Source organism: Ambystoma mexicanum, chromosome 3p, assembly GCF_040938575.1.
Source record: "Ambystoma mexicanum isolate Mex_15411 chromosome 3p, UKY_AmexF1_1, whole genome shotgun sequence".
Lineage (NCBI taxonomy): Eukaryota > Metazoa > Chordata > Amphibia > Caudata > Ambystomatidae > Ambystoma > Ambystoma mexicanum.
Genome location: NC_090925.1, coordinates 11,763,372 through 11,788,425, shown reverse-complemented (window position 1 = coordinate 11,788,425; position 25,054 = coordinate 11,763,372). Strand labels below are relative to the sequence as shown.

The window sequence follows — 25,054 nt, the reverse complement described above, 5'->3', positions numbered from 1 at the left end:
ACTTTCTACTCTTCCCCTTCCATGCACTTTTCCCCTTTCCCTTTCCCATGCACTTGCACGTTCTCAATGTCACTGGGCCTAGTAAGATCGTTGTTTTGTTCTCCCCTGTTCCCCTCCCTTGCCTTGTCGCGCTCTGAAACACTTGTGTACGAGCGCGATACAAATAAAATATCATATCAGAACTCCACACATGGAAACACTCCTGCTGCACTCTCCACCATATCTGCAAATCAAAACAAACTAATATTCTGTTCAAAAGCCTTCATAAAACTAAATGAAATCCCATTTTTTTTGTAACCCATTTTTTTTTGTAAAGCAACCTCCAACTATGCATGTTTGAAAATGAAATAAGCTTAGAGTAATTTTTAAGCGAGGATTAATGGTTCGATCAGCAACAAATGATGATTTTCATAATATCATTTATCTCGAGGAATATTTTTCATGTGTTTTATACAATAACTTTAAATGGTAGCATGTAAATGGTAATTGGGATCCCTTCTTCTTATGAAAAATGGTGTGCTGTCCTTGTTTATCTGCAGAGAGCAAGAAGGCCAGAGGTGAGCTGGGAAAGCCTGTCAAAGCACAAGCTCTTGCATGCTACTGTTAAGTAAAAGGACATTCTGAAGTCTGTGGTGAAATGTAGGTTAAACACATTGGCCAGATTGAATCCTACCGAATGACTTATTTAGCAGCTGACTTGAAATTGGATGTATTTAGCTTCATATTCTAAAATGTTTTCTCTTTCTTCAGAGAAATCGTGTTTCAAAAAACAGTAGCTCTTGATTGACTCACTGAAGATGGACGATGGGATGCACCTTTCTTGCAAAGATCACCAGAACGCAGCAGGCTGCGTAAACAGTAACGAAGGAGGCAGGAATTCTTCAAGAGACTGCACAGCCTACTTGGACCGGCTGAAGACTGAATTAGAAGAGGAAACCAGCTTGAGTGATCATCAGAACTTAATGATGCAACTGGAGGTTAAAGAAGAGGAGGAATCGTCTTCTACCAGAGATAGTCTGCACATCACAAGTTGGATGAAGACTGAAGATGATGACGGGGCATCCTGCAGTCACTGCCAAGACTCTGTAGCCAGGGTGAAGGTTGAAGATGATGACGGGGCATCCTGCAGTCACTGCCAAGACTCTGTAGCCAGGGTGAAGGTTGAAGATGATGACGGGGCATCCTGCAGTCACTGCCAAGACTCTGTAGCCAGGGTGAAGGTTGAAGATGATGACGGGGCATCCTGCAGTCACTGCCAAGACTCTGTAGCCAGGGTGAAGGTTGAAGATGATGACGGGGCATCCTGCAGTCACTGCCAAGACTCTGTAGCAAGGGTGAAGGTTGAAGATGATGACGGGGCATCCTGCAGTCAGTGTGGGGCCTCTTTGTCCAAGGTGAAAATTGAAGATGATGGGGCTTCCTGCAGTCAGTGTCGGGCCTCTATGGCCAGGGTGAAGGTTGAAAATGATTGTGGGGCATCCTGCAGTCAGTGTCGGGCCTCTTTGGCCAAGGTGAAAGTTGAACATAATGGGGGTTCCTGCAGTCAGTGTGGGGCCTCTTTGGCCAAGGTGAACATTGAAGATGATGACGGGGCATCCTGCAGTCAGTGTCGGGCTTCTTTGGCCAAGGTGAAGGTGGAAGAAGTTGGTGTTTCTTCCATAAGTTATCACCAGCAATATATGGATAGGCGGAAGGTAGAAGAGTTTTCTTCCGGTAATGCCTTGGTTCACATGGGCTGCGGCAAGTATGAAGAAGGAGAGGAGTCAACCGCCGAGGATTGCCCACACTCAATGAACCAAATGAAGAGCGAAGAAGAGGTTGGATCTTCCAACGGAGGACTTCATAACTTAAAAAAATCGATAAAGTTGGAAAGCAGTGAAGAATCATTTGTCAGGGATCCTGCAGGATTTAAAGAAGGTGGGTAAGCAGTTACCTTTTTTTTTAGCAAAATATAAGTGGAAGGGATTGCCAACTGAAGTAAAATAAACTAGAAATCTAAATTTGAGTTGCAAGATTTGTAAAACCTGCTAAAGTGCCTTGTTTGTTTGTTTGTTTGTTTATTATTTATAGTGCGCATCATACCCTAGGGTAACAGGGCGCAGTAGTTACAAGTATATGCAAAGCTTAGTTGCACACAGTAATATACCGATTACATACAAATAGAGATTACACAGGTGTATATACATTATACCCTGGGGTGACAGGGCGCGAAATTTACAGGTATATGCGACACTTGGTTGCATACAGGTATATATAGAATACATACAGGGAGGGATTGCACATGTGTATATACAGATAAGGTGTTTTCAGGCATGGTATACATCATGGGGAAGACTCTGGCAGTTCCCAAAGGATATATGCAAAGTAACATCAGTCTGGTGCAATGGTAATTACAGAGATGCTGCCATAGCGGTGAGCGAGTTAGGTAATATGGCAGTTACCAAGGCAAAGGCCAATCACTTGCAGGATGGTAGTTATGAGTGCCGGATGTTAGATTTCAGCCATCTGATAGTGTTGGATCTGAATTTGTGGTAAGTTTGGTCTGTTCTTAAACTGGGAGGCAGCGTATTCCAGAGTTTGGCCGCTTTCACCGGGAAGCTGTTACCTCCGATAGTGGAATGTTTATATTTTGGTATGGATAGTTGATCTCTGTTGGCAGATCTTACAGGTCTTGTGGACGTCTGCTTATGAAATCTTTCAGCCAGGTAAATAGGTGCAGCATTGTTGAGGGATTTGTGAGTTAGCGATAAGGTATTTGGGAGGACTTTGTCGAGGGTTAGGAGCCAATTATTCTGGCAACTGGTTTCTGAAATGTGGTCTCTTCTGGATATGCCTAGGGCCGCTCTAAGAGCATTATTTTGAAGAGTTTGGATTCTTTTGATGGTGGCTTTGGACGATCCTAGATAAAGGGCATTACAGTAATCAAGGCGTGATAGGATGAGGGCTCTAGCTAGGGTGATGCAGCTGCTGTCGGAGAAGAATGGCTTGCCAGTGCGTATCAATTTACACGCGTAGCCAGTAGAGGATGCTAGCGATTTGACCTGTTTAGTGAATGACAGGTTCGAGTCAAGGTAAAAGCCAAGAGTTTCCACCCCGTGTTCAACTTTTATGATGTTGCCATCGATTATGAATGATGAGTATTTGGAGCCCAATTTTTCCTCTCAGACACACACACACCTACACACATACCCCTACACCTATGAGATTGGGGAGTTCAAGAGGAGGAATCTTACAGCCTAATCGGGGCTTTGCAGGAACCCAGTTTGAACGCAGGTCATCTCACTGCCATCGTGCTGTACGTCTGGAGAGATGAGTTTTAAACAGAGCTGTGTTCTGTCCTAGTACTGGAACCGGAGGGGTTCTACGATTAAATAAAACGTAAGAGGTGATGCTAGAGCACTGTATGTAGCCATAGTGAAGCACCAAAAGGGTTTTGGAGTGCATGGGTGAGGGGCATTGGAAAGATGGTAACCTTTTTGTAGGGACTGTCTGACAGCCAAACTGCCAAAGGTGCTGTGGTCAGTGGGAGACAGAACTGACTGAAATGCATTGGAAGAACTTTGTGTGTGGGCAGGGCACTCCAAGTCTGGCTCTTTTAGAAATAGTCAAAGTGCTTCAGGTCAGGATTGAGTTACCTTGATAGCTGTGTTTTCTCCTCGATTACTGGAGTAGCCGGATGGGTGATGCAGGTGCAGTCAAAAGGATTGGGTTACACTGACAGGGCAGAGTGTGGAAATGTATGCACTGTCCTCTCAGGGTAGGGGATGCAACCAGGATTGGGGAAGTATCCTTACTGACAAACATAGCTGACAACTTAACCCATAATATGACTATGAGGTAAGGTATGGTAAGTCAGACAGAGGAAACGGACAATGAGACATGATTCAAACTAGTTTAGTTGATTTAAAGTAAAGAATGATACCTTACCTGGCCCTATTACTAAGATGCATGTGCAAGTCCCCTATTCTAGCAAATGATACCTTACCTGGCCCTATTACTACTGTGCAGGTGCATGTTCCCTATTCTAGAGAATGATACGTTACCTGGCCCTATTGCTACTGTGCAGGTGCAAGTTCCCTATTCTAGAGAATAATACCTTACCTGGCCCTGTTACTGCAGTGCAGGTGCAAGTTCCCTATTCTAGAGAATCATACCTTGCTTGACCCTATTACTATTGTGCAGGTGCAAGTTCCCTATTGTAGAGAATGATACCTTACCTGGCCCTATTACTACTGTGCAGGTGCAAGTTCCCTATTCTAGAGAATGATATCTTACCTGGCCCTGTTACTGCAGTGCAGGTGCAAGTTCCCTATTCTAGAGAATGATACCTTACCTGGCCCTATTACTACGATGCAGGTGCAAGTTCCCTATTCTAGAGAATTATACCTTACCTGGCCCTATAACTACGATGCAGGTGCAAGTTCCCTATTCTAGAGACTGATACCTTACCTGGCCCTATTACTACTGTGCAAGTGCAAGTTCCCTATTCTAAAGAATGATACCTTACCTGGCCCTGTTACTGCAGTGCAGGTGCAAGTTCCCTATTCTAGAGAATGATACCTTACCTGGCCCGTTACTGCAGTGCATGTGCAAGTTCCCTTTTCTAGAGAATGATACCTTACCTGGCCCTGTTACTGCAGTGAAGGTGCAAGTTCCCTATTCTAGAGAATGATAACTTACCTGGCCCTATTACTACGGTGCAGGTGCAAGTTCCCTATTCTAGAGAATTATACCTTACCTGGCCCTATTACTACTGTGCAGGTGCAAGTTCCCTATTCTAGAGAATGATACCGTACCTGGCCCTGTTACTGCAGTGAAGGTGCAAGTTCCCTATTTTAAAGAATGATAACTTACCTGGCCCTATTACTACGGTGCAGGTGCAAGTTCCCTATTCTAGAGGATTATACCTTACCTGGCCCTATTACTACTGTGCAGGTGCAAGTTCCCTATTCTAGAGAATGATACCTTACCTGGCCCTATTACTACGATGCAGGTGCATGTTCCCTATTCTAGAGAATGATACCTTACCTGGCTCTATTACTACTGTGCAGGTGCAAGTTCCCTATTCTAGAGAATGATACCTTACCTGGCCCTATTACTATGATGCAGGTGCAAGTTCCCTATTCTAGAGAATGACACCTTACCTGGCCCTGTTACTGCAATGCAGGTGCAAGTTCCCTATTCTAGAGAATGATACCTTACCTGGCCCTATTACTACGATGCAGGTGCAAGTTCTCTATTCTAGAGAATGATACCTTACCTGCCCCTATTACTACTGAGCAGTGCAAGTTCCCTATTCTAGAGAATGATACCTTACCTGGCCCTATTACTACTGTGCAGGTGCAAGTTCCCTATTCTAAAGAATGATACCTTACCTGGCCCTGTTACTGCAGTGCAGGTGCAAGTTCCCTATTCTAGAGAATGATACCTTACCTGGCCCGTTACTGCAGTGCATGTGCAAGTTCCCTATTCTAGAGAATGATACCTTATCTGGCCCTGTTACTGCAGTGAAGGTGCAAGTTCCCTATTCTAGAGAATGATAACTTACCTGGCCCTATTACTACGGTGCAGGTGCAAGTTCCCTATTCTAGAGAATAATACCTTACCTGGCCCTATTACTACTGTGCAGGTGCAAGTTCCCTATTCTAGAGAATGATACCTTACCTGGCCCTGTTACTGCAGTGAAGGTGCAAGTTCCCTATTCTAGAGAATGATAACTTACCTGGCCCTATTACTACGGTGCAGGTGCAAGTTCCCTATTCTAGAGAATGATACCTTACCTGGCCCTATTACTACTGTGCAGGTGCAAGATCCCTATTCTAGAGAATGATACCTTACCTGGCCCTATTACTACAATGCAGGTGCACGTTCCCTATTCTAGAGAATGATACCTTACCTGGCCCTATTACTATGATGCAGGTGCAAGTTCCCTATTCTAAAGAATGATACCTTACCTGGCCCTATTACTACTGTGCAGGTGCAAGTTCCCTATTCTAGAGAATGATACCTTACCTGGCCCTATTACTACTGTGCAGGTGCAAGTTCCCTATTCTAGAGAATGATACCTTACCTGGCCCTGTTACTGTAGTGAAGGTGCAAGTTCCCTATTCTAGAGAATGATAACTTACCTGGCCCTATTACTACGGTGCAGGTGCAAGTTCCCTATTCTAGAGAATTATACCTTACCTGGCCCTATTACTACTGTGCAGGTGCAAGTTCTCTATTCTAGAGAATGATACCTTACCTGGCTCTATTACTACTGTGCAGGTGCAAGTTCCCTATTCTAGAGAATGATACGTTACCTGGCCCTATTAATACTGTGCAGGTGCAAGTTTTCTATTCTAGAGAATGATACCTTACCTGGCCCTATTACTACTGTGCAGGTGGAAGTTCCCTATTCTAGAGAATGATACCTTACCTGACCCTGTTACTGCAGTGCAGGTGCAAGTTCCCTATTCTAGAGGATACCTTACCTGGCCCTATTACTACGATGCAGGTGCAAGTTCTCTATTCTAGAGAATTATACCTTACCTGGCCCTGTTACTGCAGTGCAGGTGCAAGTTCCCTATTCTAGAGAATGATACCTTACCTGGCCCTATTACTACTGTGCAGGTGCAAGTTCCCTATTCTAGAGAATGATACCTTACCTGACCCTATTACTACGATGCAGGTTCAAGTTCCCTATTCTAGAGAATTATACCTTACCTGGCCCTATTACTACTGTGCAGGTGCAAGTTCCCTATTCTAGAGAATGATACCTTACCTGGCCCTATTACTACGATGCAGGTGCAAGTTCCCTAATCTAGAGAATGATACCTTACCTGGCCCTATTACTACTGTGCAGGTGCAAGTTCCCTATTCTAGAGAATGATACCTTACCTGGCCCTATTACTACTGTGCCGGTGCAAGTTCCCTATTCTAGAGAATGATACCTTACCTGGCCCTGTTACTGCAGTGCAGGTGCAAGCCCTATTACTACGATGCAGGTGCAAGTTCCCTATTCTAGAGAATGATACCTTACCTGGCCCTGTTACTGCAGTGCAGGTGCAAGCTCCCTATTCTAGATAATGATACCTTACCTGGCCCTGTTACTGCAGTGCAGGTGCAAGTTCCCTATTCTAGAGAATGATACCTTACCTGGCCCTGTTACTGCAGTGAAGGTGCACGTTCCCTATTCTAGAGAATGATACCTTACCTGGCCCTATTACTACTGTGCCGGTGCAAGTTCCCTATTCTAGAGAATGATACCTTACCTGGCCCTGTTACCGCAGTGAAGGTGCACGTTCCCTATTCTAGAGAATGATACCTTACCTGGCCCTATTACTACTGTGCCGGTGCAAGTTCCCTATTCTAGAGAATGATACCTTACCTGGCCCTGTTACTGCAGTGCAGGTGCAAGCCCTATTACTACGATGCAGGTGCAAGTTCCCTATTCTAGAGAATGATACCTTACCTGGCCCTGTTACTGCAGTGCAGGTGCAAGCTCCCTATTCTAGATAATGATACCTTACCTGGCCCTGATACTGCAGTGCAGGTGCAAGTTCCCTATTCTAGAGAATGATACCTTACCTGGAGCTGTTAATGCAGTGAAGGTGCACGTTCCCTATTCTAGAGAATGATACCTTACCTGGCCCTATTACTACTGTGCAGGTGCAAATTCCCTATTCTTGAGAATGATACCTTACCTGGCCCTATTACTACGATGCAGGTGCAAGTTCCCTATTCTAGAGAATGATACCTTACCTGGCTCTATTACTACTGTGCAGGTGCAAGTTCCCTATTCTAGAGAATGATACGTTACCTGGCCCTATTAATACTGTGCAGGTGCAAGTTCCCTATGCTAGAGAATGATACCTTACCTGGCCCTATTACTACTGTGCAGGTGCAAGTTCCCTTTTCTAGAGAATGATACCTTACCTGACCCTGTTACTGCATTACTGCAGTGCAGGTGCAAGTTCCCTATTCTAGAGAATGAAACCTTACCTGGCCCTATTACTACTGTGCAGGTGCAAGTTCCCTATTCTAGAGAATTATACCTTAGCCGGCCCTGTTACTGCAGTGCAGGTGCAAGTTCCGTATTCTAGAGAATGATACCTTACCTGGCCCTATTACTACTGTGCAGGTGGAAGTTCCCTATTCTAGAGAATGATACCTTACCTGGCCCTATTACTACGATGCAGGTGCAAGTTCCCTATTCTAGAGAATGATACCTTACCTGGCCCTATTACTACTGTGCAGGTGCAAGTTCCCTATTCTAGAGAATGATACCTTACCTGGCCCTATTACTACTGTGCAGGTGCAAGTTCCCTATTCTAGAGAATTATACCTTACCTGGCCCTGTTACTGCAGTGCAGGTGCAAGCTCCCTATTCTAGATAATGATACCTTACCTGGCTCTATTACTACTGTGCAGGTGCAAGTTCCCTATTCTAGAGAATGATACGTTACCTGGCCCTATTAATACTGTGCAGGTGCAAGTTCACTATTCTAGAGAATTATACCTTACCTGGCCCTATTACTACTGTGCAGGTGCAAGTTCCCTATTCTAGATAATGATACCTTACCTGACCATGTTACTGCATTACTGCAGTGCAGGTGCAAGTTCCCTATTCTAGAGAATGATACCTTACCTGGCCCTATTACTACTGTGCAGGTGCAAGTTCCCTATTCTAGAGACTGATACCTTGCCTGGCCCTATTGCTACGATGCAGGTTCAAGTTCCCTATTCTAGACAATTATACCTTACCTGGCCCTATTACTACTGTGCAGGTGCAAGTTCCCTATTCTAGAGAATGATACCTTACCTGGCCCTATTACTACGATGCAGGTGCAAGTTCCCTATTCTAGAGAATGATACCTTACCTGGCCCTATTACGACTGTGCCGGTGCAAGTTCCCTATTCTAGAGAATGATACCTTACCTGGCCCTGTTACTGCAGTGCAGGTGCAAGCCCTATTACTACGATGCAGGTGCAAGTTCCCTATTCTAGAGAACGATACCTTACCTGGCCCTATTACTACTGTGCAGATGCAAGTTCCTTTTCTAGAGAATAATACCTTACCTGGCCCTATTACTAATTTGCAGGTGCAAGTTCCTGATTCTAGAGAATGATACCTTACCTGGCCCTGTTATTGCAGTGCAGGTGCAAGTTCCCTATTCTAGAGAATGATAACTTACCTGGCCCTGTTACTGCAGTGCAGGTGCAAGTTCCCTATTCTAGAGAATGATACCTTACCTGGCCCTATTAGTACGATGCAGGTGCAAGTTCCCTATTCTAGAGAATGATACCTTACCTGGCCCTATTACTACTGTGCAGGTGCAAGTTCCCTATTCTAGAGAATGATACCTTACCTGGCCCTGTTTCTGCAGTGCAGGTGCAAGTTCCCTATTCTAGAGAATGATACCTTACCTGGCCCTGTTACTGCAATGCAGGTGCAAGTTCCCTATTCTAGAGAATGATACCTTACCTGGCCCTATTACTACTGTGCAGGTGCAAGTTCCCTATTCTAGAGAATGATACCTTACATGGCCCTGTAACTGCAGTGCAGGTGCAAGGTCCCTATTGTAGAGAATGACACCTTACCTGGCCCTGTTACTGCAATGCAGGTGCAAGTTCCCTATTCTAAATAATGATACCTTACCTGGCCCTATTACTACTGTGCAGGTGCAAGTTCCCTATTCTAGAGAATGATACCATACCTGGCCCTATTACTACTGTGCAGGTGCAAGTTCCCTATTCTAGAGAATGATACCTTACCTGGCCCTGTTACTGCAGTGCAGGTGCAGGTTCCCTATTCTAGAGAATGATACCTTACCTGGCCCTATTACTACTGTGCAGGTGCAAGTTCCCTATTCTAGAGAATGATACCTTACCTGGCCATATCACTACGATGCAGGTGCAAGTTCCCTATTCTAGAGAATGATAACTTACCTGGCCATATCACTACGATGCAGGTGCAAGTTCCCTATTCTAGAGAATGATAACTTACCTGGCCCTATTACTACTGTGCAGGTGCAAGTTCCCTATTCTAGAGAATGATACCTTACCTGGCCCTGTTACTGCAGTGAAGGTGCACGTTCCCTATTCTAGAGAATGATAACATACCTGGCCCTATTACTACGGTGCAGGTGCAATTTCCCTATTCTAGAGAATTATACCTTACCTGGCCCTATTACTACTGTGCAGGTGCAAGTTCCCTATTCTAGAGAATGATACCTTACTTGGCCCTATTACTACGATGCAGGTGCAAGTTCCCTATTCTAGAGAATGATACGTTACTTGGCCCTATTAATACTGTGCAGGTGCAAGTTCACTATTCTAGAGAATTATACCTTACCTGGCCCTATTACTACTGTGCAGGTGCAAGTTCCCTATTCTAGATAATGATACCTTACCTGACCATGTTACTGCATTACTGCAGTGCAGGTGCAAGTTCCCTATTCTAGAGAATGATACCTTACCTGGCCCTATTACTACTGTGCAGGTGCAAGTTCCCTATTCTAGAGACTGATACCTTGCCTGGCCCTATTGCTACGATGCAGGTTCAAGTTCCCTATTCTAGACAATTATACCTTACCTGGCCCTATTACTACTGTGCAGGTGCAAGTTCCCTATTCTAGAGAATGATACCTTACCTGGCCCTATTACTACGATGCAGGTGCAAGTTCCCTATTCTAGAGAATGATACCTTACCTGGCCCTATTACGACTGTGCCGGTGCAAGTTCCCTATTCTAGAGAATGATACCTTACCTGGCCCTGTTACTGCAGTGCAGGTGCAAGCCCTATTACTACGATGCAGGTGCAAGTTCCCTATTCTAGAGAACGATACCTTACCTGGCCCTATTACTACTGTGCAGATGCAAGTTCCTTTTCTAGAGAATAATACCTTACCTGGCCCTATTACTAATTTGCAGGTGAAAGTTCCTGATTCTAGAGAATGATACCTTACCTGGCCCTGTTATTGCAGTGCAGGTGCAAGTTCCCTATTCTAGAGAATGATAACGTACCTGGCCCTGTTACTGCAGTGCAGGTGCAAGTTCCCTATTCTAGAGAATGATACCTTACCTGGCCCTATTAGTACGATGCAGGTGCAAGTTCCCTATTCTAGAGAATGATACCTTACCTGGCCCTATTACTACTGTGCAGGTGCAAGTTCCCTATTCTAGAGAATGATACCTTACCTGGCCCTGTTTCTGCAGTGCAGGTGCAAGTTCCCTATTCTAGAGAATGATACCTTACCTGGCCCTGTTACTGCAATGCAGGTGCAAGTTCCCTATTCTAGAGAATGATACCTTACCTGGCCCTATTACTACTGTGCAGGTGCAAGTTCCCTATTCTAGAGAATGATACCTTACATGGCCCTGTAACTGCAGTGCAGGTGCAAGGTCCCTATTGTAGAGAATGACACCTTACCTGGCCCTGTTACTGCAATGCAGGTGCAAGTTCCCTATTCTAAATAATGATACCTTACCTGGCCCTATTACTACTGTGCAGGTGCAAGTTCCCTATTCTAGAGAATGATACCATACCTGGCCCTATTACTACTGTGCAGGTGCAAGTTCCCTATTCTAGAGAATGATACCTTACCTGGCCCTGTTACTGCAGTGCAGGTGCAGGTTCCCTATTCTAGAGAATGATACCTTACCTGGCCCTATTACTACTGTGCAGGTGCAAGTTCCCTATTCTAGAGAATGATACCTTACCTGGCCATATCACTACGATGCAGGTGCAAGTTCCCTATTCTAGAGAATGATAACTTACCTGGCCATATCACTACGATGCAGGTGCAAGTTCCCTATTCTAGAGAATGATAACTTACCTGGCCCTATTACTACTGTGCAGGTGCAAGTTCCCTATTCTAGAGAATGATACCTTACCTGGCCCTGTTACTGCAGTGAAGGTGCACGTTCCCTATTCTAGAGAATGATAACATACCTGGCCCTATTACTACGGTGCAGGTGCAATTTCCCTATTCTAGAGAATTATACCTTACCTGGCCCTATTACTACTGTGCAGGTGCAAGTTCCCTATTCTAGAGAATGATACCTTACTTGGCCCTATTACTACGATGCAGGTGCAAGTTCCCTATTCTAGAGAATGATACCTTACCTGGCCCTGTTACTGCAGTGCAGGTGCAGGTTCCCTATTCTAGAGAATGATACCTTACCTGGCCATATCACTATGATGCAGGTGCAAGTTCCCTATTGTAGAGAATGATACCTTACCTGGCCCTATTACTACTGTGCAGGTGCAAGTTCCCTATACTAGAGAATGATACCTTACCTGGCCCTGTTACTGCAGTGAAGGTGCAAGTTCCCTATTCTAGAGAATGATGACTTACCTGGCCCTATTACTACGGTGCAGGTGCAAGTTCCCTATTCTAGAGAATTATACCTTACCTGGCCCTATTACTACTGTGCAGGTGCAAGTTCCCTATTCTAGAGAATGATACCTTACCTGGCCCTATTACTACGATGCAGGTGCAAGTTCCCTATTCTAGAGAATGATACCTTACCTGGCTCTATTACTACTGTGCAGGTGCAAGTTCCCTATTCTTGAGAATGATACCTTACCTGGCCCTATTACTATGATGCAGGTGCAAGTTCCCTATTCTAGAGAATGACACCTTACCTGGCCCTGTTACTGCAATGCAGGTGCAAGTTCCCTATTCTAAAGAATGATACCTTACCTGGCCCTATTACTACTGTGTAGGTGCAAGTTCCCTATTCTAGAGAATGATACCTTACCTGGCCCTATTACTACTGTGCAGGTGCAAGTTCCCTATTCTAGAGAATGATACCTTACCTGGCCCTGTTACTGCAGTGCAGGTGCAAGCCCTATTACTTCGATGCAGGTGCAAGTTCCCTATTCTAGAGAATGATACCTTACCTGGTCCTGTTACTGCAGTGCAGGTGCAAGCTCCCTATTCTAGATAATGATACCTTACCTGGCCCTGTTACTGCAGTGCAGGTGCAAGTTCCCTATTCTAGAGAATGATACCTTACCTGGCCCTATTACTACTGTGCAGATGCAAGTTCCTTTTCTAGAGAATAATACCTTACCTGGCCCTATTACTAATGTGCAGGTGCAAGTTCCCGATTCTAGAGAATGATACCTTACCTGGCCCTGTTATTGCAGTACAGGTGCAAGTTCCCTATTCTAGAGAATGATAACTTACCTGGCCCTGTTACTGCGGTGCAAGTGCAAGTTCCCTATTCTAGAGAATGATACCTTACCTGGCCCTATTACTACGATGCAGGTGCAAGTTCCCTATTCTAGAGAATGATACCTTACCTGGCCCTATTACTACTGTGCAGGTGCAAGTTCCCTATTCTAGAGAATGATACCTTACCTGGCCCTGTTTCTGCAGTGCAGGTGCAAGTTCCCTATTCGAGAGAATGACACCTTACCTGGCCCTGTTACTGCAATGCAGGTGCAAGTTCCCTATTCGAAAGAATGATACCTTACCTGGCCCTATTACTACTGTGCAGGTGCAAGTTCCCTATTCTAGAGAATGATACCTTACCTGGCCCTATTACTAATGTGCAGGTGCAAGTTCCCTATTCTAGAGAATGATACCTTACCTGGCCCTGTTACTGCAGTGCAGGTGCAAGTTCCCTATTCTAGAGAATGATACCTTACCTGGCCCTATTACTACTGTGCAGGTGCAAGTTCCCTATTCTAGAGCATGATACCTTACATGGCCCTGTAACTGCAGTGCAGGTGCAAGGTCCCTACCTGGCCCTGTTACTGCAATGCAGGTGCAAGTTCCCTATTCTAGAGAATGATACCATACCTGGCCCTATTACTACTGTGCAGGTGCAAGTTCCCTATTCTAGAAAATGATACCTTACCTGGCCATGTTACTGCAGTGCAGGTGCAGGTTCCCTATTCTAGAGAATGATACCTTACCTGGCCCTATTACTATGATGCAGGTACAAGTTCCCTATTCTAGAGAATGACACCTTACCTGGCCCTGTTACTGCAATGCAGGTGCAATTTCCCTATTCTAAAGAATGATACCTTACCTGGCCCTATTACTACTGTGCAGGTGCAAGTTCCCTATTGTAGAGAATGATACCTTACCTGGCCCTATTACTACTGTGCAGGTGCGTGCAGGTTCCCTATTCTAGAGAATGATACCTTACGTGGCCCTGTTACTTCAGTGCAGGTGCAGGTTCCCTATTCTAGAGAATGATACCTTACCTAGCCATATCACTACGATGCAGGTGCAAGTTCCCTATTCTAGAGAATGATAACTTACCTGGCCCTGTAACTGCAGTGCAGGTGCAAGTTCCCTATTCTAGAGAATGACACCTTACCTGGCCCTGTTACTGCAATGCAGGTGCAAGTTCCCTATTCTAAAGAATGATACCTTACCTGGCCCTATAACTACAGTGCAGGTGCGAGTTCCCTATTCTAGAGAATGATACCTTACCTGGCCCTATGTGCAGGTGCAAGTTCCCTATTCTAGAGAATGATACCTTACCTGGCCCTGTTACTGCAGTGCAGGTGCAAGTTCCCTATTCTAGAGAATGATACCTTACCTGGCCCTATTAATACTGTGCCAGTGCAAGTTCCCTATTCTAGAGAATGATACCTTACCTGGCCCTATTACTACGATGCAGGTGCAAGTTCCCTATTCTAGAGAAGGATACCTTACCTGGCCCTATTACTACTGTGCAGGTGCAAGTTCCCTATTCTAGAGAATGATACCTTACCCGGCCCTATTACTACTGTGCAGGTGCAAGTTCCCTATTCTAGAGAATGATACCTTACCTGGCCCTATTACTACTGTGCAGGTGCAAGTTCCCAATTCTAGAGAATGATACCTTACCTGGCCCTATTACTACGATGCAGGTTCAAGTTCCCTATTCTAGACAATTATATCTTACCTGGCCCTATTACTACTGTGCAGGTGCAAGTTCCCTATTCTAGAGAATGATACCTTACCTGGCCCTATTACTACGATGCAGGTGCAAGTTCCCTATTCTAGAGAATGATACCTTACCTGGCCCTATTACTACGATGCAGGTGCAAGTTCCCTATTCTAGAGAATGATACCTTACCTGGCCCTATTACCACTGTGCAGATGCAAGTTCCTTTTCTAGAGAATAATACCTTACCTGGCCCTATTACTACTGTGCAGGTGCAAGTTCCCTATTCTAGAGAATGATACCTTACCTGGCCCTGTTATTGCAGTGCGGGTGCAAGTTCCCTATTCTAGAGAATGATAACTTACCTGGCCCTGTTACTGTAGTGCAGGTGCAAGTTCCCTATTCTAGAGAATGATACCTTACCTGGCCCTATTACTACGATGCAGGTGCAAGTTCCCTATTCTAGAGAATGATACCTTACCTGGCCCTATTACTACTGTGCAGGTGCAAGTTCCCTATTCTCGAGAATGATACCTTACCTGGCCCTGTTTCTGCAGTGCAGGTGCAAGTTCCCTATTCTAAAGAATGATACCTTACCTGGCCCTATTACTACTGTGCAGGGGCAAGTTCCCTATTCTAGAGAATGATACCTTACCTGGCCCTATTACTACTGTGCAGGTGCAAGTTCCCTATTCTAGAGAATGATACCTTACCTGGCCCTGATACTGCACTGCAGGTGCAAGTTCCCTATTCTAGAGAATGATACCTTACCTGGCCCTATTACTATGATGCAGGTGCAAGTTCCTATTCTAGAGAATGATACCTTACCTGGCCCTATTACTACTGTGCCGGTGCAAGTGCCCTATTCTAGAGAATGATACCTTACCTGGCCCTGTTACTGCAGTGCAGGTGCAAACCCTATTACTACTGTGCAGGTGCAAGTTCCCTATTCTAGAGAATTATACCTTACCTGGCCCTGTTACTGCAGTGCAGGTGCAAACTCCCTATTCTAGATAATAATACCTTACCTGGCCCTGTTACTGCAGTGCAGGTGCAAGTTCCCTATTCTAGAGAATGATACCTTACCTGGCCCTATTACTACGATGCAGGTGCAAGTTCCCTATTCTAGAGAATGATACCTTACCTGGCCCTATTACTACTGTGTAGATGCAAGTTCCCTATTCTAGAGAATGATACCTTACCTGGCCCTGTTTCTGCAGTGCAGGAGCAAGTTCCCTATTCTAGAGAATGACACCTTACCTGGCCCTGTCCTGCAATGCAGGTGCAAGCTCCCTATTCTAGAGAATGATACCTTACCTGGCCCTATTACTACTATGCAGGTGCAAGTTCCCTATTCTAAAGAATGATACCTTACTTGGCCCTATTACTACTGTGCAGGTGCAAGTTCCCTATTCTAGAGAATGATACCTTACCTGGCCCTATTAATACTGTGCAGGTGCAAGTTCCCTATTCTAGAGAATGATACCTGACATGGCCCTGTAACTGCAGTGCAGGTGCAAGTTCCCTATTCTAGAGAATGATACCTTACCTGGCCCTGTTACTGCAGTGCAGGTGCAGGTTCCCTATTCTAGAGAATGCTACCTTACCTGGCCCTATTACTACGATGCAGGTGCAAGTTCCCTATTCTAGAGAATGATACCTTACCTGGCCCTATTACTACCATGCAGGTGCAAGTTCCCTATTCTAAAGAATGATACCTTACCTGGCCCTATTACTACTGTGCAGATGCAAGTTCCCTATTCTAGAGAATGATACCTTACCTGGCCCTATTAATACTGTGCAGGTGCAAGTTCCCTATTCTAGAGAATGATACCTTACATGGCCCTGTAACTGCAGTGCAGGTGCAAGTTCCCTATTCTAGAGAATGACACCTTACCTGGCCCTGTTACTGCAATGCAGGTGCAAGTTCCCTATTCTAAAGAATGATACCTTATCTGGCCCTATTACTACTGTGCAGGTGCAAGTTCCATAGTCTAGAGAATGATACCTTACCTGGCCCTATTACTACTGTGCAGGTGCAAGTTCCCTATTCTAGAGAATGATACCTTACCTGGCCCTGTTACTGCAGTGCAGGTGCAGGTTCCCTATTCTAGAGAATGATATCTTACCTGGCCATATTACTACGATGCAGGTGCAAGTTCCCTATTCTAGAGAATGATAACTTACCTGGCCCTGTAACTGCAGTGCATGTGCAAGTTCCCTATTCTAGAGAATGACACCTTACCTGGCCCTGTTACTGCAATGCAGGTGCAAGTTCCCTATTCTAGAGAATGATACCTTACCTGGCCCTATTAATACTGTGCAGGTGCAAGTTCCCTATTCTAGAGAATGATACCTTACCTGGCCCTATTACTACTGTGCAGGTGCACGTTCCCTATTCTAGAGAATGATACCTTACCTGGCCCTGTTACTGCAGTGCAGGTGCAAGTTCCCTATTCTTGAGAATGACACCTTACTTGGCCCTATTACTATGATGCAGGTGCAAGTTCCCTATTCTAGAGAATGATACCTTACCTGGCCCTATTAATACTGTGCCGGTGCAAGTTCCCTATTCTAGAGAATGATACCTTACCTGGCCCTATTACTACTGTGCAGGTGCAAGTTCCCTATTCTAGAGAATGATACCTTACCTGTCCCTATTAGTACGATGCAGGTGCAAGTTCCCTATTCTAGAGAATGATACCTTACCTGGCCCTATTACTACTGTGCAGGTGCAAGTTCCCTATTCTAAAGAATGATACCTTACCTGGCCCTATTACTACTGTGCTGGTGCAAGTTCCCTATTCTAGAGAATGATACCTTACCTGGCCCTGTTTCTGCAGTGCAGGTGCAAGTTCCCTATTCTAGAGAATGACACCTTACCTGGCCCTGTTACTGCAGTGCAGGTGCAGGTTCCCTATTCTAGAGAATGATACCTTACCTGGCCATATTACTACGATGCAGGTGCAAGTTCCCTATTCTAGAGAATGATACCTTACCTGGCCCTATTACTACTGTGCAGGTACAAGTTCCCCATTCTAGAGAATGATAACTTACCTGGCCCTGTAACTGCAGTGCAGGTGCAAGTTCTCTATTCTAGAGAATGACACCTTACCTGTCCCAGTTACTGCAATGCAGGTGCAAGTTCCCTATTCTAAAGAATGATACCTTACCTAGCCCTATCACTACTGTGCAGGGGCAAGTTACCTATTCTAGAGAATAATACCTTACCTGGCCGTATTACTACTGTGCAGGTGCAAGTTCCCTATTCTAGAGAATGATACCTTACCTGGCCCCGTTACTGCAGTGCAGGTTCCCTATTCTGGAGAATGATACCTTACCTGGCCCTATTACTATGATGCAGGTGCAAGTTCCCTATTCTAGAGAATGACACCTTACCTGGCCCTGTTACTGCAATGCAGGTGCAAGTTCCCTATTCTAAAGAATGATACCTTACCTGGCCCTATTACTACTGTGCAGGTGCAAGTTCCCTATTCTAGAGAATACCTTACCTGGCCCTATTACTACTGTGCAGGTGCAAGTTCCCTATTCGCGAGAATGATACCTTACCTGGCCCTATTACTATGATGTAGGTGCAAGTTCCCTATTCTAGAGAATGATACCTTACCTGGCCCTATTACTACGATGCAAGTTCCCTATTCTAGAGAATGATACCTTACCTGCCCCTGTTACTGCAGTGCAGGTGCAAGTTCCCTATTCTAGAATATAATAAGTGTGCTCATCAGGATGTCCTCCGCCTGAACCTATGCTACTGCGGCACATGACCCTACCACTAATAAAAAGAAAAATGAAAGTTAGCCGAGAGAAATCTCCCTGCCCCCTCGCTTTTCCCCTTGTGTTGTGCTGCTTGGTGCTTGACCCCCTACACAAAAGTGTGTCTCGTGTGACTCAGACATTCAACTTCTAGTATAATTTAAAAGTCCAAGTGTTTATGAGTGTTCTTTATTCCTCTCAGGCCACAGTTGTCTCTTTAAGTTAATAGTCTCTTTGGGTTTTTCAAAAGAAAAGGGGTTTCCTGACCCTCCTAACAATAACTGATACAAGCGACATAGTTCTTGCTGCAAATCTGCAGTTTGTCTGTGCAAGTCCTTTGATTCTGGTACACCCCCTGGGAGTTTTGGACCTGCATACTTATAGGGATACAATCCCTCATCGGCTAGGGATCTTAATTTCACCCCCTTGGATTGTCCATCTTTCTGTTTGACATTTGGTGACTTCTCGTGGGTTGGGATTCTTGGTTTCACCCCCTTGGAGCTCGCTAGTATAGTTTAAAACCCCTCTCTCTACTTCTCAGGCCATAGGGTCTCATTACGGGTCTAGCACAGAATCAGCGGCAATTCCTCCTCAGCGAAATTACTGCCGTATCACAACATGGCGGGCGTGCACACCCACCTTTGGTGGTAACGGTAATTCTACCGAAAACGGAGCCAGCTTTGGTAATTATGCCAATTATCAGTGGAATTACCGTTACGCTCGATAGGAAGCACAGCGGTGGCCGTTTTGAAAAACGCAATCCGTTAAAAATCAGACTGTAGGAGTGCCATCCAGACCCAGAGACCACTGAAAAGATGTCGGCAGGGAAGGGCCAATCCAGGGTGCTGGATATGCGGAAGCTGTAATTCACAGAGCAAGGAGCTCACTGTACTGGCAGAGCAGGTGGTGGCACACCCCCAAGACCTATGTCGGGTCCAACACAGAAAGATCAGCCAGCAGCGTAAAAATGCTATCTGGGCTGAAATACGGGACAAGGTGGTGGCCGTAGAACATGTCCAACGCGACGCAGAGGACATGAAGAAACGCTGGAATGATTTGAAGTCCAGAGTCTGAAGCCTGATTGCGAACCACCGCAGGCAGTCGGCTTCCACTGGTGGAGGAAGTTGAACCACTGCAGCTGACCACAGGGGAGGAGATCGTCCGTGGCATCTGCCACATGGTGGGCCTGGAGGGTGTGGGCTCGGCTAAGGTCAGAGCCAGCAGCCAGGATGAACCTGGGGAGTACATGAGTGAATGATGGGCCGACTGCAGAACAACCATGATGGCATGTACACATACTGCCATGCATCATCGCAACGTCAACTCAGACAATGCATGACCCATCCATATGACACTGCAGGCCATAACAACATGAGTCATTTAAGTCGTGATACTCCTTACGTGACAGCCAAGCAGGATGATTAGGGCATGATATAATCAAGTCCCACCATTGCGCTGCAAGAGGGACCGATGCACATCTGCAGCACACATCACGGCCACCCCTTGCCTGCACACTGGTCACCTATGTACAGTGACCACAGGACGCATAGTACCAAACACGTTGCGCGTGTCCATCAAAGTTCATCACTGGATGTGTGTATCAGACTAACTACCACAGCAACTGAAAAGTAGCACAACGGCCCACATGGATACAATGATGTACGACTCCATTGACGAGGCCAACTCGGCAAGGCCCCATTTTAAAAGCAGAGCACCCCAGTCCTCATGGAAACCAGTCAGCCCATCATGTACCACAGCCCTAGGCCTCTCCATGACCATCATATCGTGCACTTTCCTTTACAACATTTGCTTTGACGGGAGAGTCCCACTTTTCCAACCCAGGCTAAGGCCAGCCTCCCTGCCCTTAGCATGGATTCCCACATCCTTGGGAGTCTATATTCCTCCCTGTTTTTCTCCAGAACCCCCAAGAGTATCTGCAGTGTGTCCAGGCTGATCTTGACTCCCGTGATTTCCTCCATCCAATCCAACACTTCCGACCAGAACACCTGGGCCAACGCCACCACATATGGGCCAGGGACCACCTCTGACCACAACCCCCGGGATACATGGGAGAGGCCCCCACAAACATTCTGGACATCCTCAAGGGATCCTATGCCAGCCCTTCAGTACTTTAAAATGATGTTCTATTGTGGAGGTGAACAGATTACCCTGGAAGGTGACTATAAATTTGCCCCCAGTCCTCCTCCATGACTTCCTCCCCCATCAACTCCACCCAATACCTCTGAAAAGTCTGTCTTCCTCTCTAAGCAAGACTCATTCAGGGCTTTGTACAGTCTGGACAATGTGCCCCTTCGCGTGGTTGAGACATCAAGAATCTTCTCGACCATCGTTATTTCCCTTGCCACTTTTCCTCCCCATGTTTGGTCGGTCATTATGCCCTTGATACGGAGATACTCGAAGACTGAGACCAAATTCCTCCCCAGCACCTTCCAGGTCTAGGAAAACCCTCTGTAAGGAACTTATGGTGGCAACAATAAAGACAGACACAAGTGATCACAATTCATCGTGTTTATTTTATTAAACTGTATTAATGGGTGAGAAAAACACGTATCTAAACCTAAATCTTACATGAGAGCAAGCTACGCCCATCAAATAATAATAAGGCAGCCCTACTGGCGTCTTATCAAATAAAAACGGCCTACACTAAAAAAACAATATTGACAAGCCTTACTACTAAATTACAAAAAGAGTGTGGGATAATGTTCACCAGAAAAGAAAGAAGTGTTCACAAAATGATAAGTCAGGATGGTATGGCTTGGGCCCCCCTTCCCCACGTTTGAAGAAACAGGACAAGGCGGGACTCATGAGCACAGCACATTCCTGTGCTTCTCCAGCACAAGCTTACAGTTTGTTTCCAACGTATCAGGGCCTTCTGTGGCCAAGTCTCTTTTACACCAGGTCTCTTGCCTCAGAGGGCCTGATGTACTATAAACAACAAACAAAAAGTTCCTTTCAGTAATCTTCCCATCAGGTGATTTCCCTTCACCTGTGGATCCCCCTCAAACAGGCTCTGATCCTTTTGCAACATTGGCCTCCCTCAGTCGGGTTCACTACAGCCTTTTCTTCAAGATATCATTCAAGAGTCTCAATGTCTTTTTAAACAACCGGTTATTGTTGACATCCCTCAGCCGGGTTCACATTTGTTGACACAATGTTTACGGGGTGTTACGTTTTGCTCTTGTTCACGCGCATTCCTCAGCTAGGTTCTCATTTGCCAGTTTAACACCGTTCACTTAGTTTTAACATCTTGTGGGATTCACTTCCCGTAGCTTTTTCCAGCCCCCAGTCAGGCTTCACACATTCACCGTTCGCACAGTGTTTCCCTCAGCCAGGCACAAATGCAGGTTCACAGTGTTTGGCAATGGGTTAAGGACTTTCAATTGTATAAGGGAATTTGGCTCTACCCTTGTATGACCACCTTAACTCTTTATGCCGGCCTTTCCTACGGCCTCTTTTTACTCTAATGTTCACAAGAAAAGGGGACCAGCCAGAGTCTTTCGAATGGCCACCCACCTGGCGCTGGACACTGCAGCTGGTCTTTCCCTGGGCTTTAAAAGTTTAGTAGCACACAAGTTCTTTGTTGTACAGGCGTGGATGGCTCAACACGAACTTTGCCTCAATGATGACAAGACGGAACTCCTCATTTTAGGATCCCATCAACGTCTTAGCAAACTTGACCCCTCCTTCAAGTCATTCATCATTGACGGCAGCGCCATCAAGGTCTCCAAGGATACCAAAACCTTAGGAGTTTATCTTGATTCTTCACTATCACGGTCTAGACAAACTAATGCTGTCAGTTCAGCATCTGCCTATGTCTGCAAACCTATCGGAGCGTGCAGACCCCTCCTGACCACTGCCAATAGCACTAACCTGGCCAGAACCCTTGTCATGTCTATGATTGACTATTGTAGTGCTTTGTATTTAGGAACTAGCCAAAGCAATCTAAATAAACTACACAGAATAATGCCATTAGAGCTGCCCTGAATATTCCCAGAAATCAGCATATTTCTGACCACAGATGCAATCTACGATGGCTCCCGGTTGCGCAAAGAATCTCCCTGAAAACGCTTGCACTCACACACAAGTGTTTGGCGAATCAGGCCCCTCCCTACCTGGCTAATCGACTTACCCCTCACACTGCTACCCGACCTTTGAGAGCTGCCCAAGCCCACAGCCTTTCTCTTCCTAGATACAAGCTCCAGAAAGCGGGTGGGGTAAGCTTCCCGATCCTAGCCACGAAATTATGGAATACCATGCCCAACGCCATTAGAGCTGAGCCATCTTTTCAGTCCTTTAAGAGTAAAACCCAAACTCTGGCTCTCAGCTCAAGTCATTTGAGAAATCACGTCGCTGCCGCCTGGCTGACACTGCATTGCGACTGCACCTTTGTATATTTCTTGTAGTCAATTCTGTAGCATTGTGTACATTGACCACTGCGACCGCACCTTTGTATATTACTTCTATGTAACTCTGCAACACAATTTTATGTCGACTATCGTGACCACACCACTGTAAATTACTTGTATGTTACTCTGATACACTATGGTATGCTGACTACCCACACACAGCCTTGTAATAATTATCATGCATGTACATACTTTTGAAAAATGTACTTTACTGTACTATTACCTATTCTATGTTTGTAAAATGTACCTGTCTGTGTAACCTAAGATAGGCGCCCAGATGCCCCTGGGCAAGGACGCTATACAAAATAAACAAAACAAATAACAAGTTGCTGTTTGCAACCTTTGCTCACAAAATCCGGTTTACAATTAGTTCTCTCTCCGACTCACCGGCTGTGCTGACCTCCTGGTTGTTTCTTGTCTCTGGAGTCAAGGACGGTACCATGGTAGCAAGTGCTCCTCCCCATCTCGGTAATCAGTCTGGCAGGGTCCCATGCACTGTTGACATGTTAGTTATAGTTCCTGGTCTTAAGATTCCTTTCACGGAGGCTTCGCAGGTCTGGGTCGAAAAAAGGGCAAGGGCTCTTCCCTCCTTGTTGCCCTTTACGGTCTTGCCGGCTTTTTATCTCCATTTGAACTGCTGTCCTGGAATAGCTGCTTCCTTGTGCATTTGTCCTTGCTCAAAGTGTGCTCTCATACTCTACCTTTTATCCCTGTGGGGAAGGGAAAGGGCCGTCCGGTGTGTGTAGTTATTGTCAATTGCCCGTACTCTGCCTGACCCTTGTGTTGGGACATGTCAGGTAAACGTCTCTGGTGTTAGTCCATTGTCTTTCACGGTGGAAGAAAGTGTTTGTGCCGGAAAGGGGGTGTGGGTAGAGCTTCTAAGTATCCTACAGGGTAGGATGGGTAAAAGATGTTGTAAGGAAGGGGGTACCGCGTCTCACCCGTCGTTGTTCCACTTCCACTCGCCGAAGACCCCTCATGCAGGTGATCCACCCCCCAGGAATTGAATCCATTAGCGATGGCCATATCCTGGCCACCTGGATAACAGATCCCAAATCCCCCCTTACCTCTCGGGAGTGTCAATGTCACCATTTCAATTCTTGAGGTATTTTTCGCAACATGAATCTGCTATCAATTCTAAAAAGAACTTCTCCGGGAGTTGCCTTGGGATAGCCGCGAAAAATAGCACATTCATTTTTATGGAGGCCATCCTTCTGTACCAGGTCAGTACCTGAGGGTCCCACAGTTTTAGGTCAGCTGTTAGATGCGCGTGAAAGGCTTCATAGTTTGCTGAGACTAGCTCATCTACGTCTCTAGTCACATTAATACCCAGGTAATGTATGCCCCTTTTCCCTACTTGCATACCCTGGTATCTCCTTCTCGAGTCTAGGAGGGGGCTAAGCCCGAGTATTGGCATAATGCATGATTTCTCAACATTAATCGTCAGCCCTGAGAGGCAGCCATACTCCGAGATCTGTGCCAGAAGCGCTGGGAGCGGGAACTGAATGTTGGTGAGTGTGTCATGATTCCTGCCCCTCATGTCCCCAGCCCTCCAAGATGTCAGGCTGGAGCCAGCCCACAATCACCTACATGGCCCTCAAGGGCCTCTCCATCCCTCCAAAGACCCACTTGGAGTCAGACTTGGCGCTTGTGGCACCAGACTCACTCACTCCCATAGGATAACATTGGGGATTGGACTTGTAGTGCATTGATGGGGACAAGATGGATCCCCCCACATATTTCGGTTCCCAGAACTGCATGTGCGGTCTAGTCTTTTGGGTGTGGTTCAGCCCAGAGGCACCTGGGATACCCAGAGACTATTTAAGCCACACCCAGGCTGAGAAACATGCTTTGTGTTTTCTGCACCTGCAGCGTGACGCTCACCGTGTTCGGATCGGTCTCCAGTAGGCCTGCATCTTTCTTCTGCACTCAGCTCCTGCAAGAACAAGAACACCGTTGGGAACAGCCTTACCTTG

At 45.9% G+C, this 25,054-nt stretch overlaps 1 protein-coding gene across 1 annotated transcript in view; it reads left to right on the top strand.

Moving 5' to 3' along the window:
- LOC138580070 (uncharacterized) overlaps positions 1-25,054 on the top strand; it is a 253,223-nt gene that overhangs the window by 61,385 nt on the left and 166,784 nt on the right. Inside the window, exon 2 of the mRNA XM_069650321.1 lies at positions 751-1,917. Within this exon, the coding sequence (XP_069506422.1) occupies positions 798-1,917 (1,120 nt within the window). The 5' untranslated portion in view covers positions 751-797. The remainder of the gene's footprint in view (positions 1-750; positions 1,918-25,054) is intronic.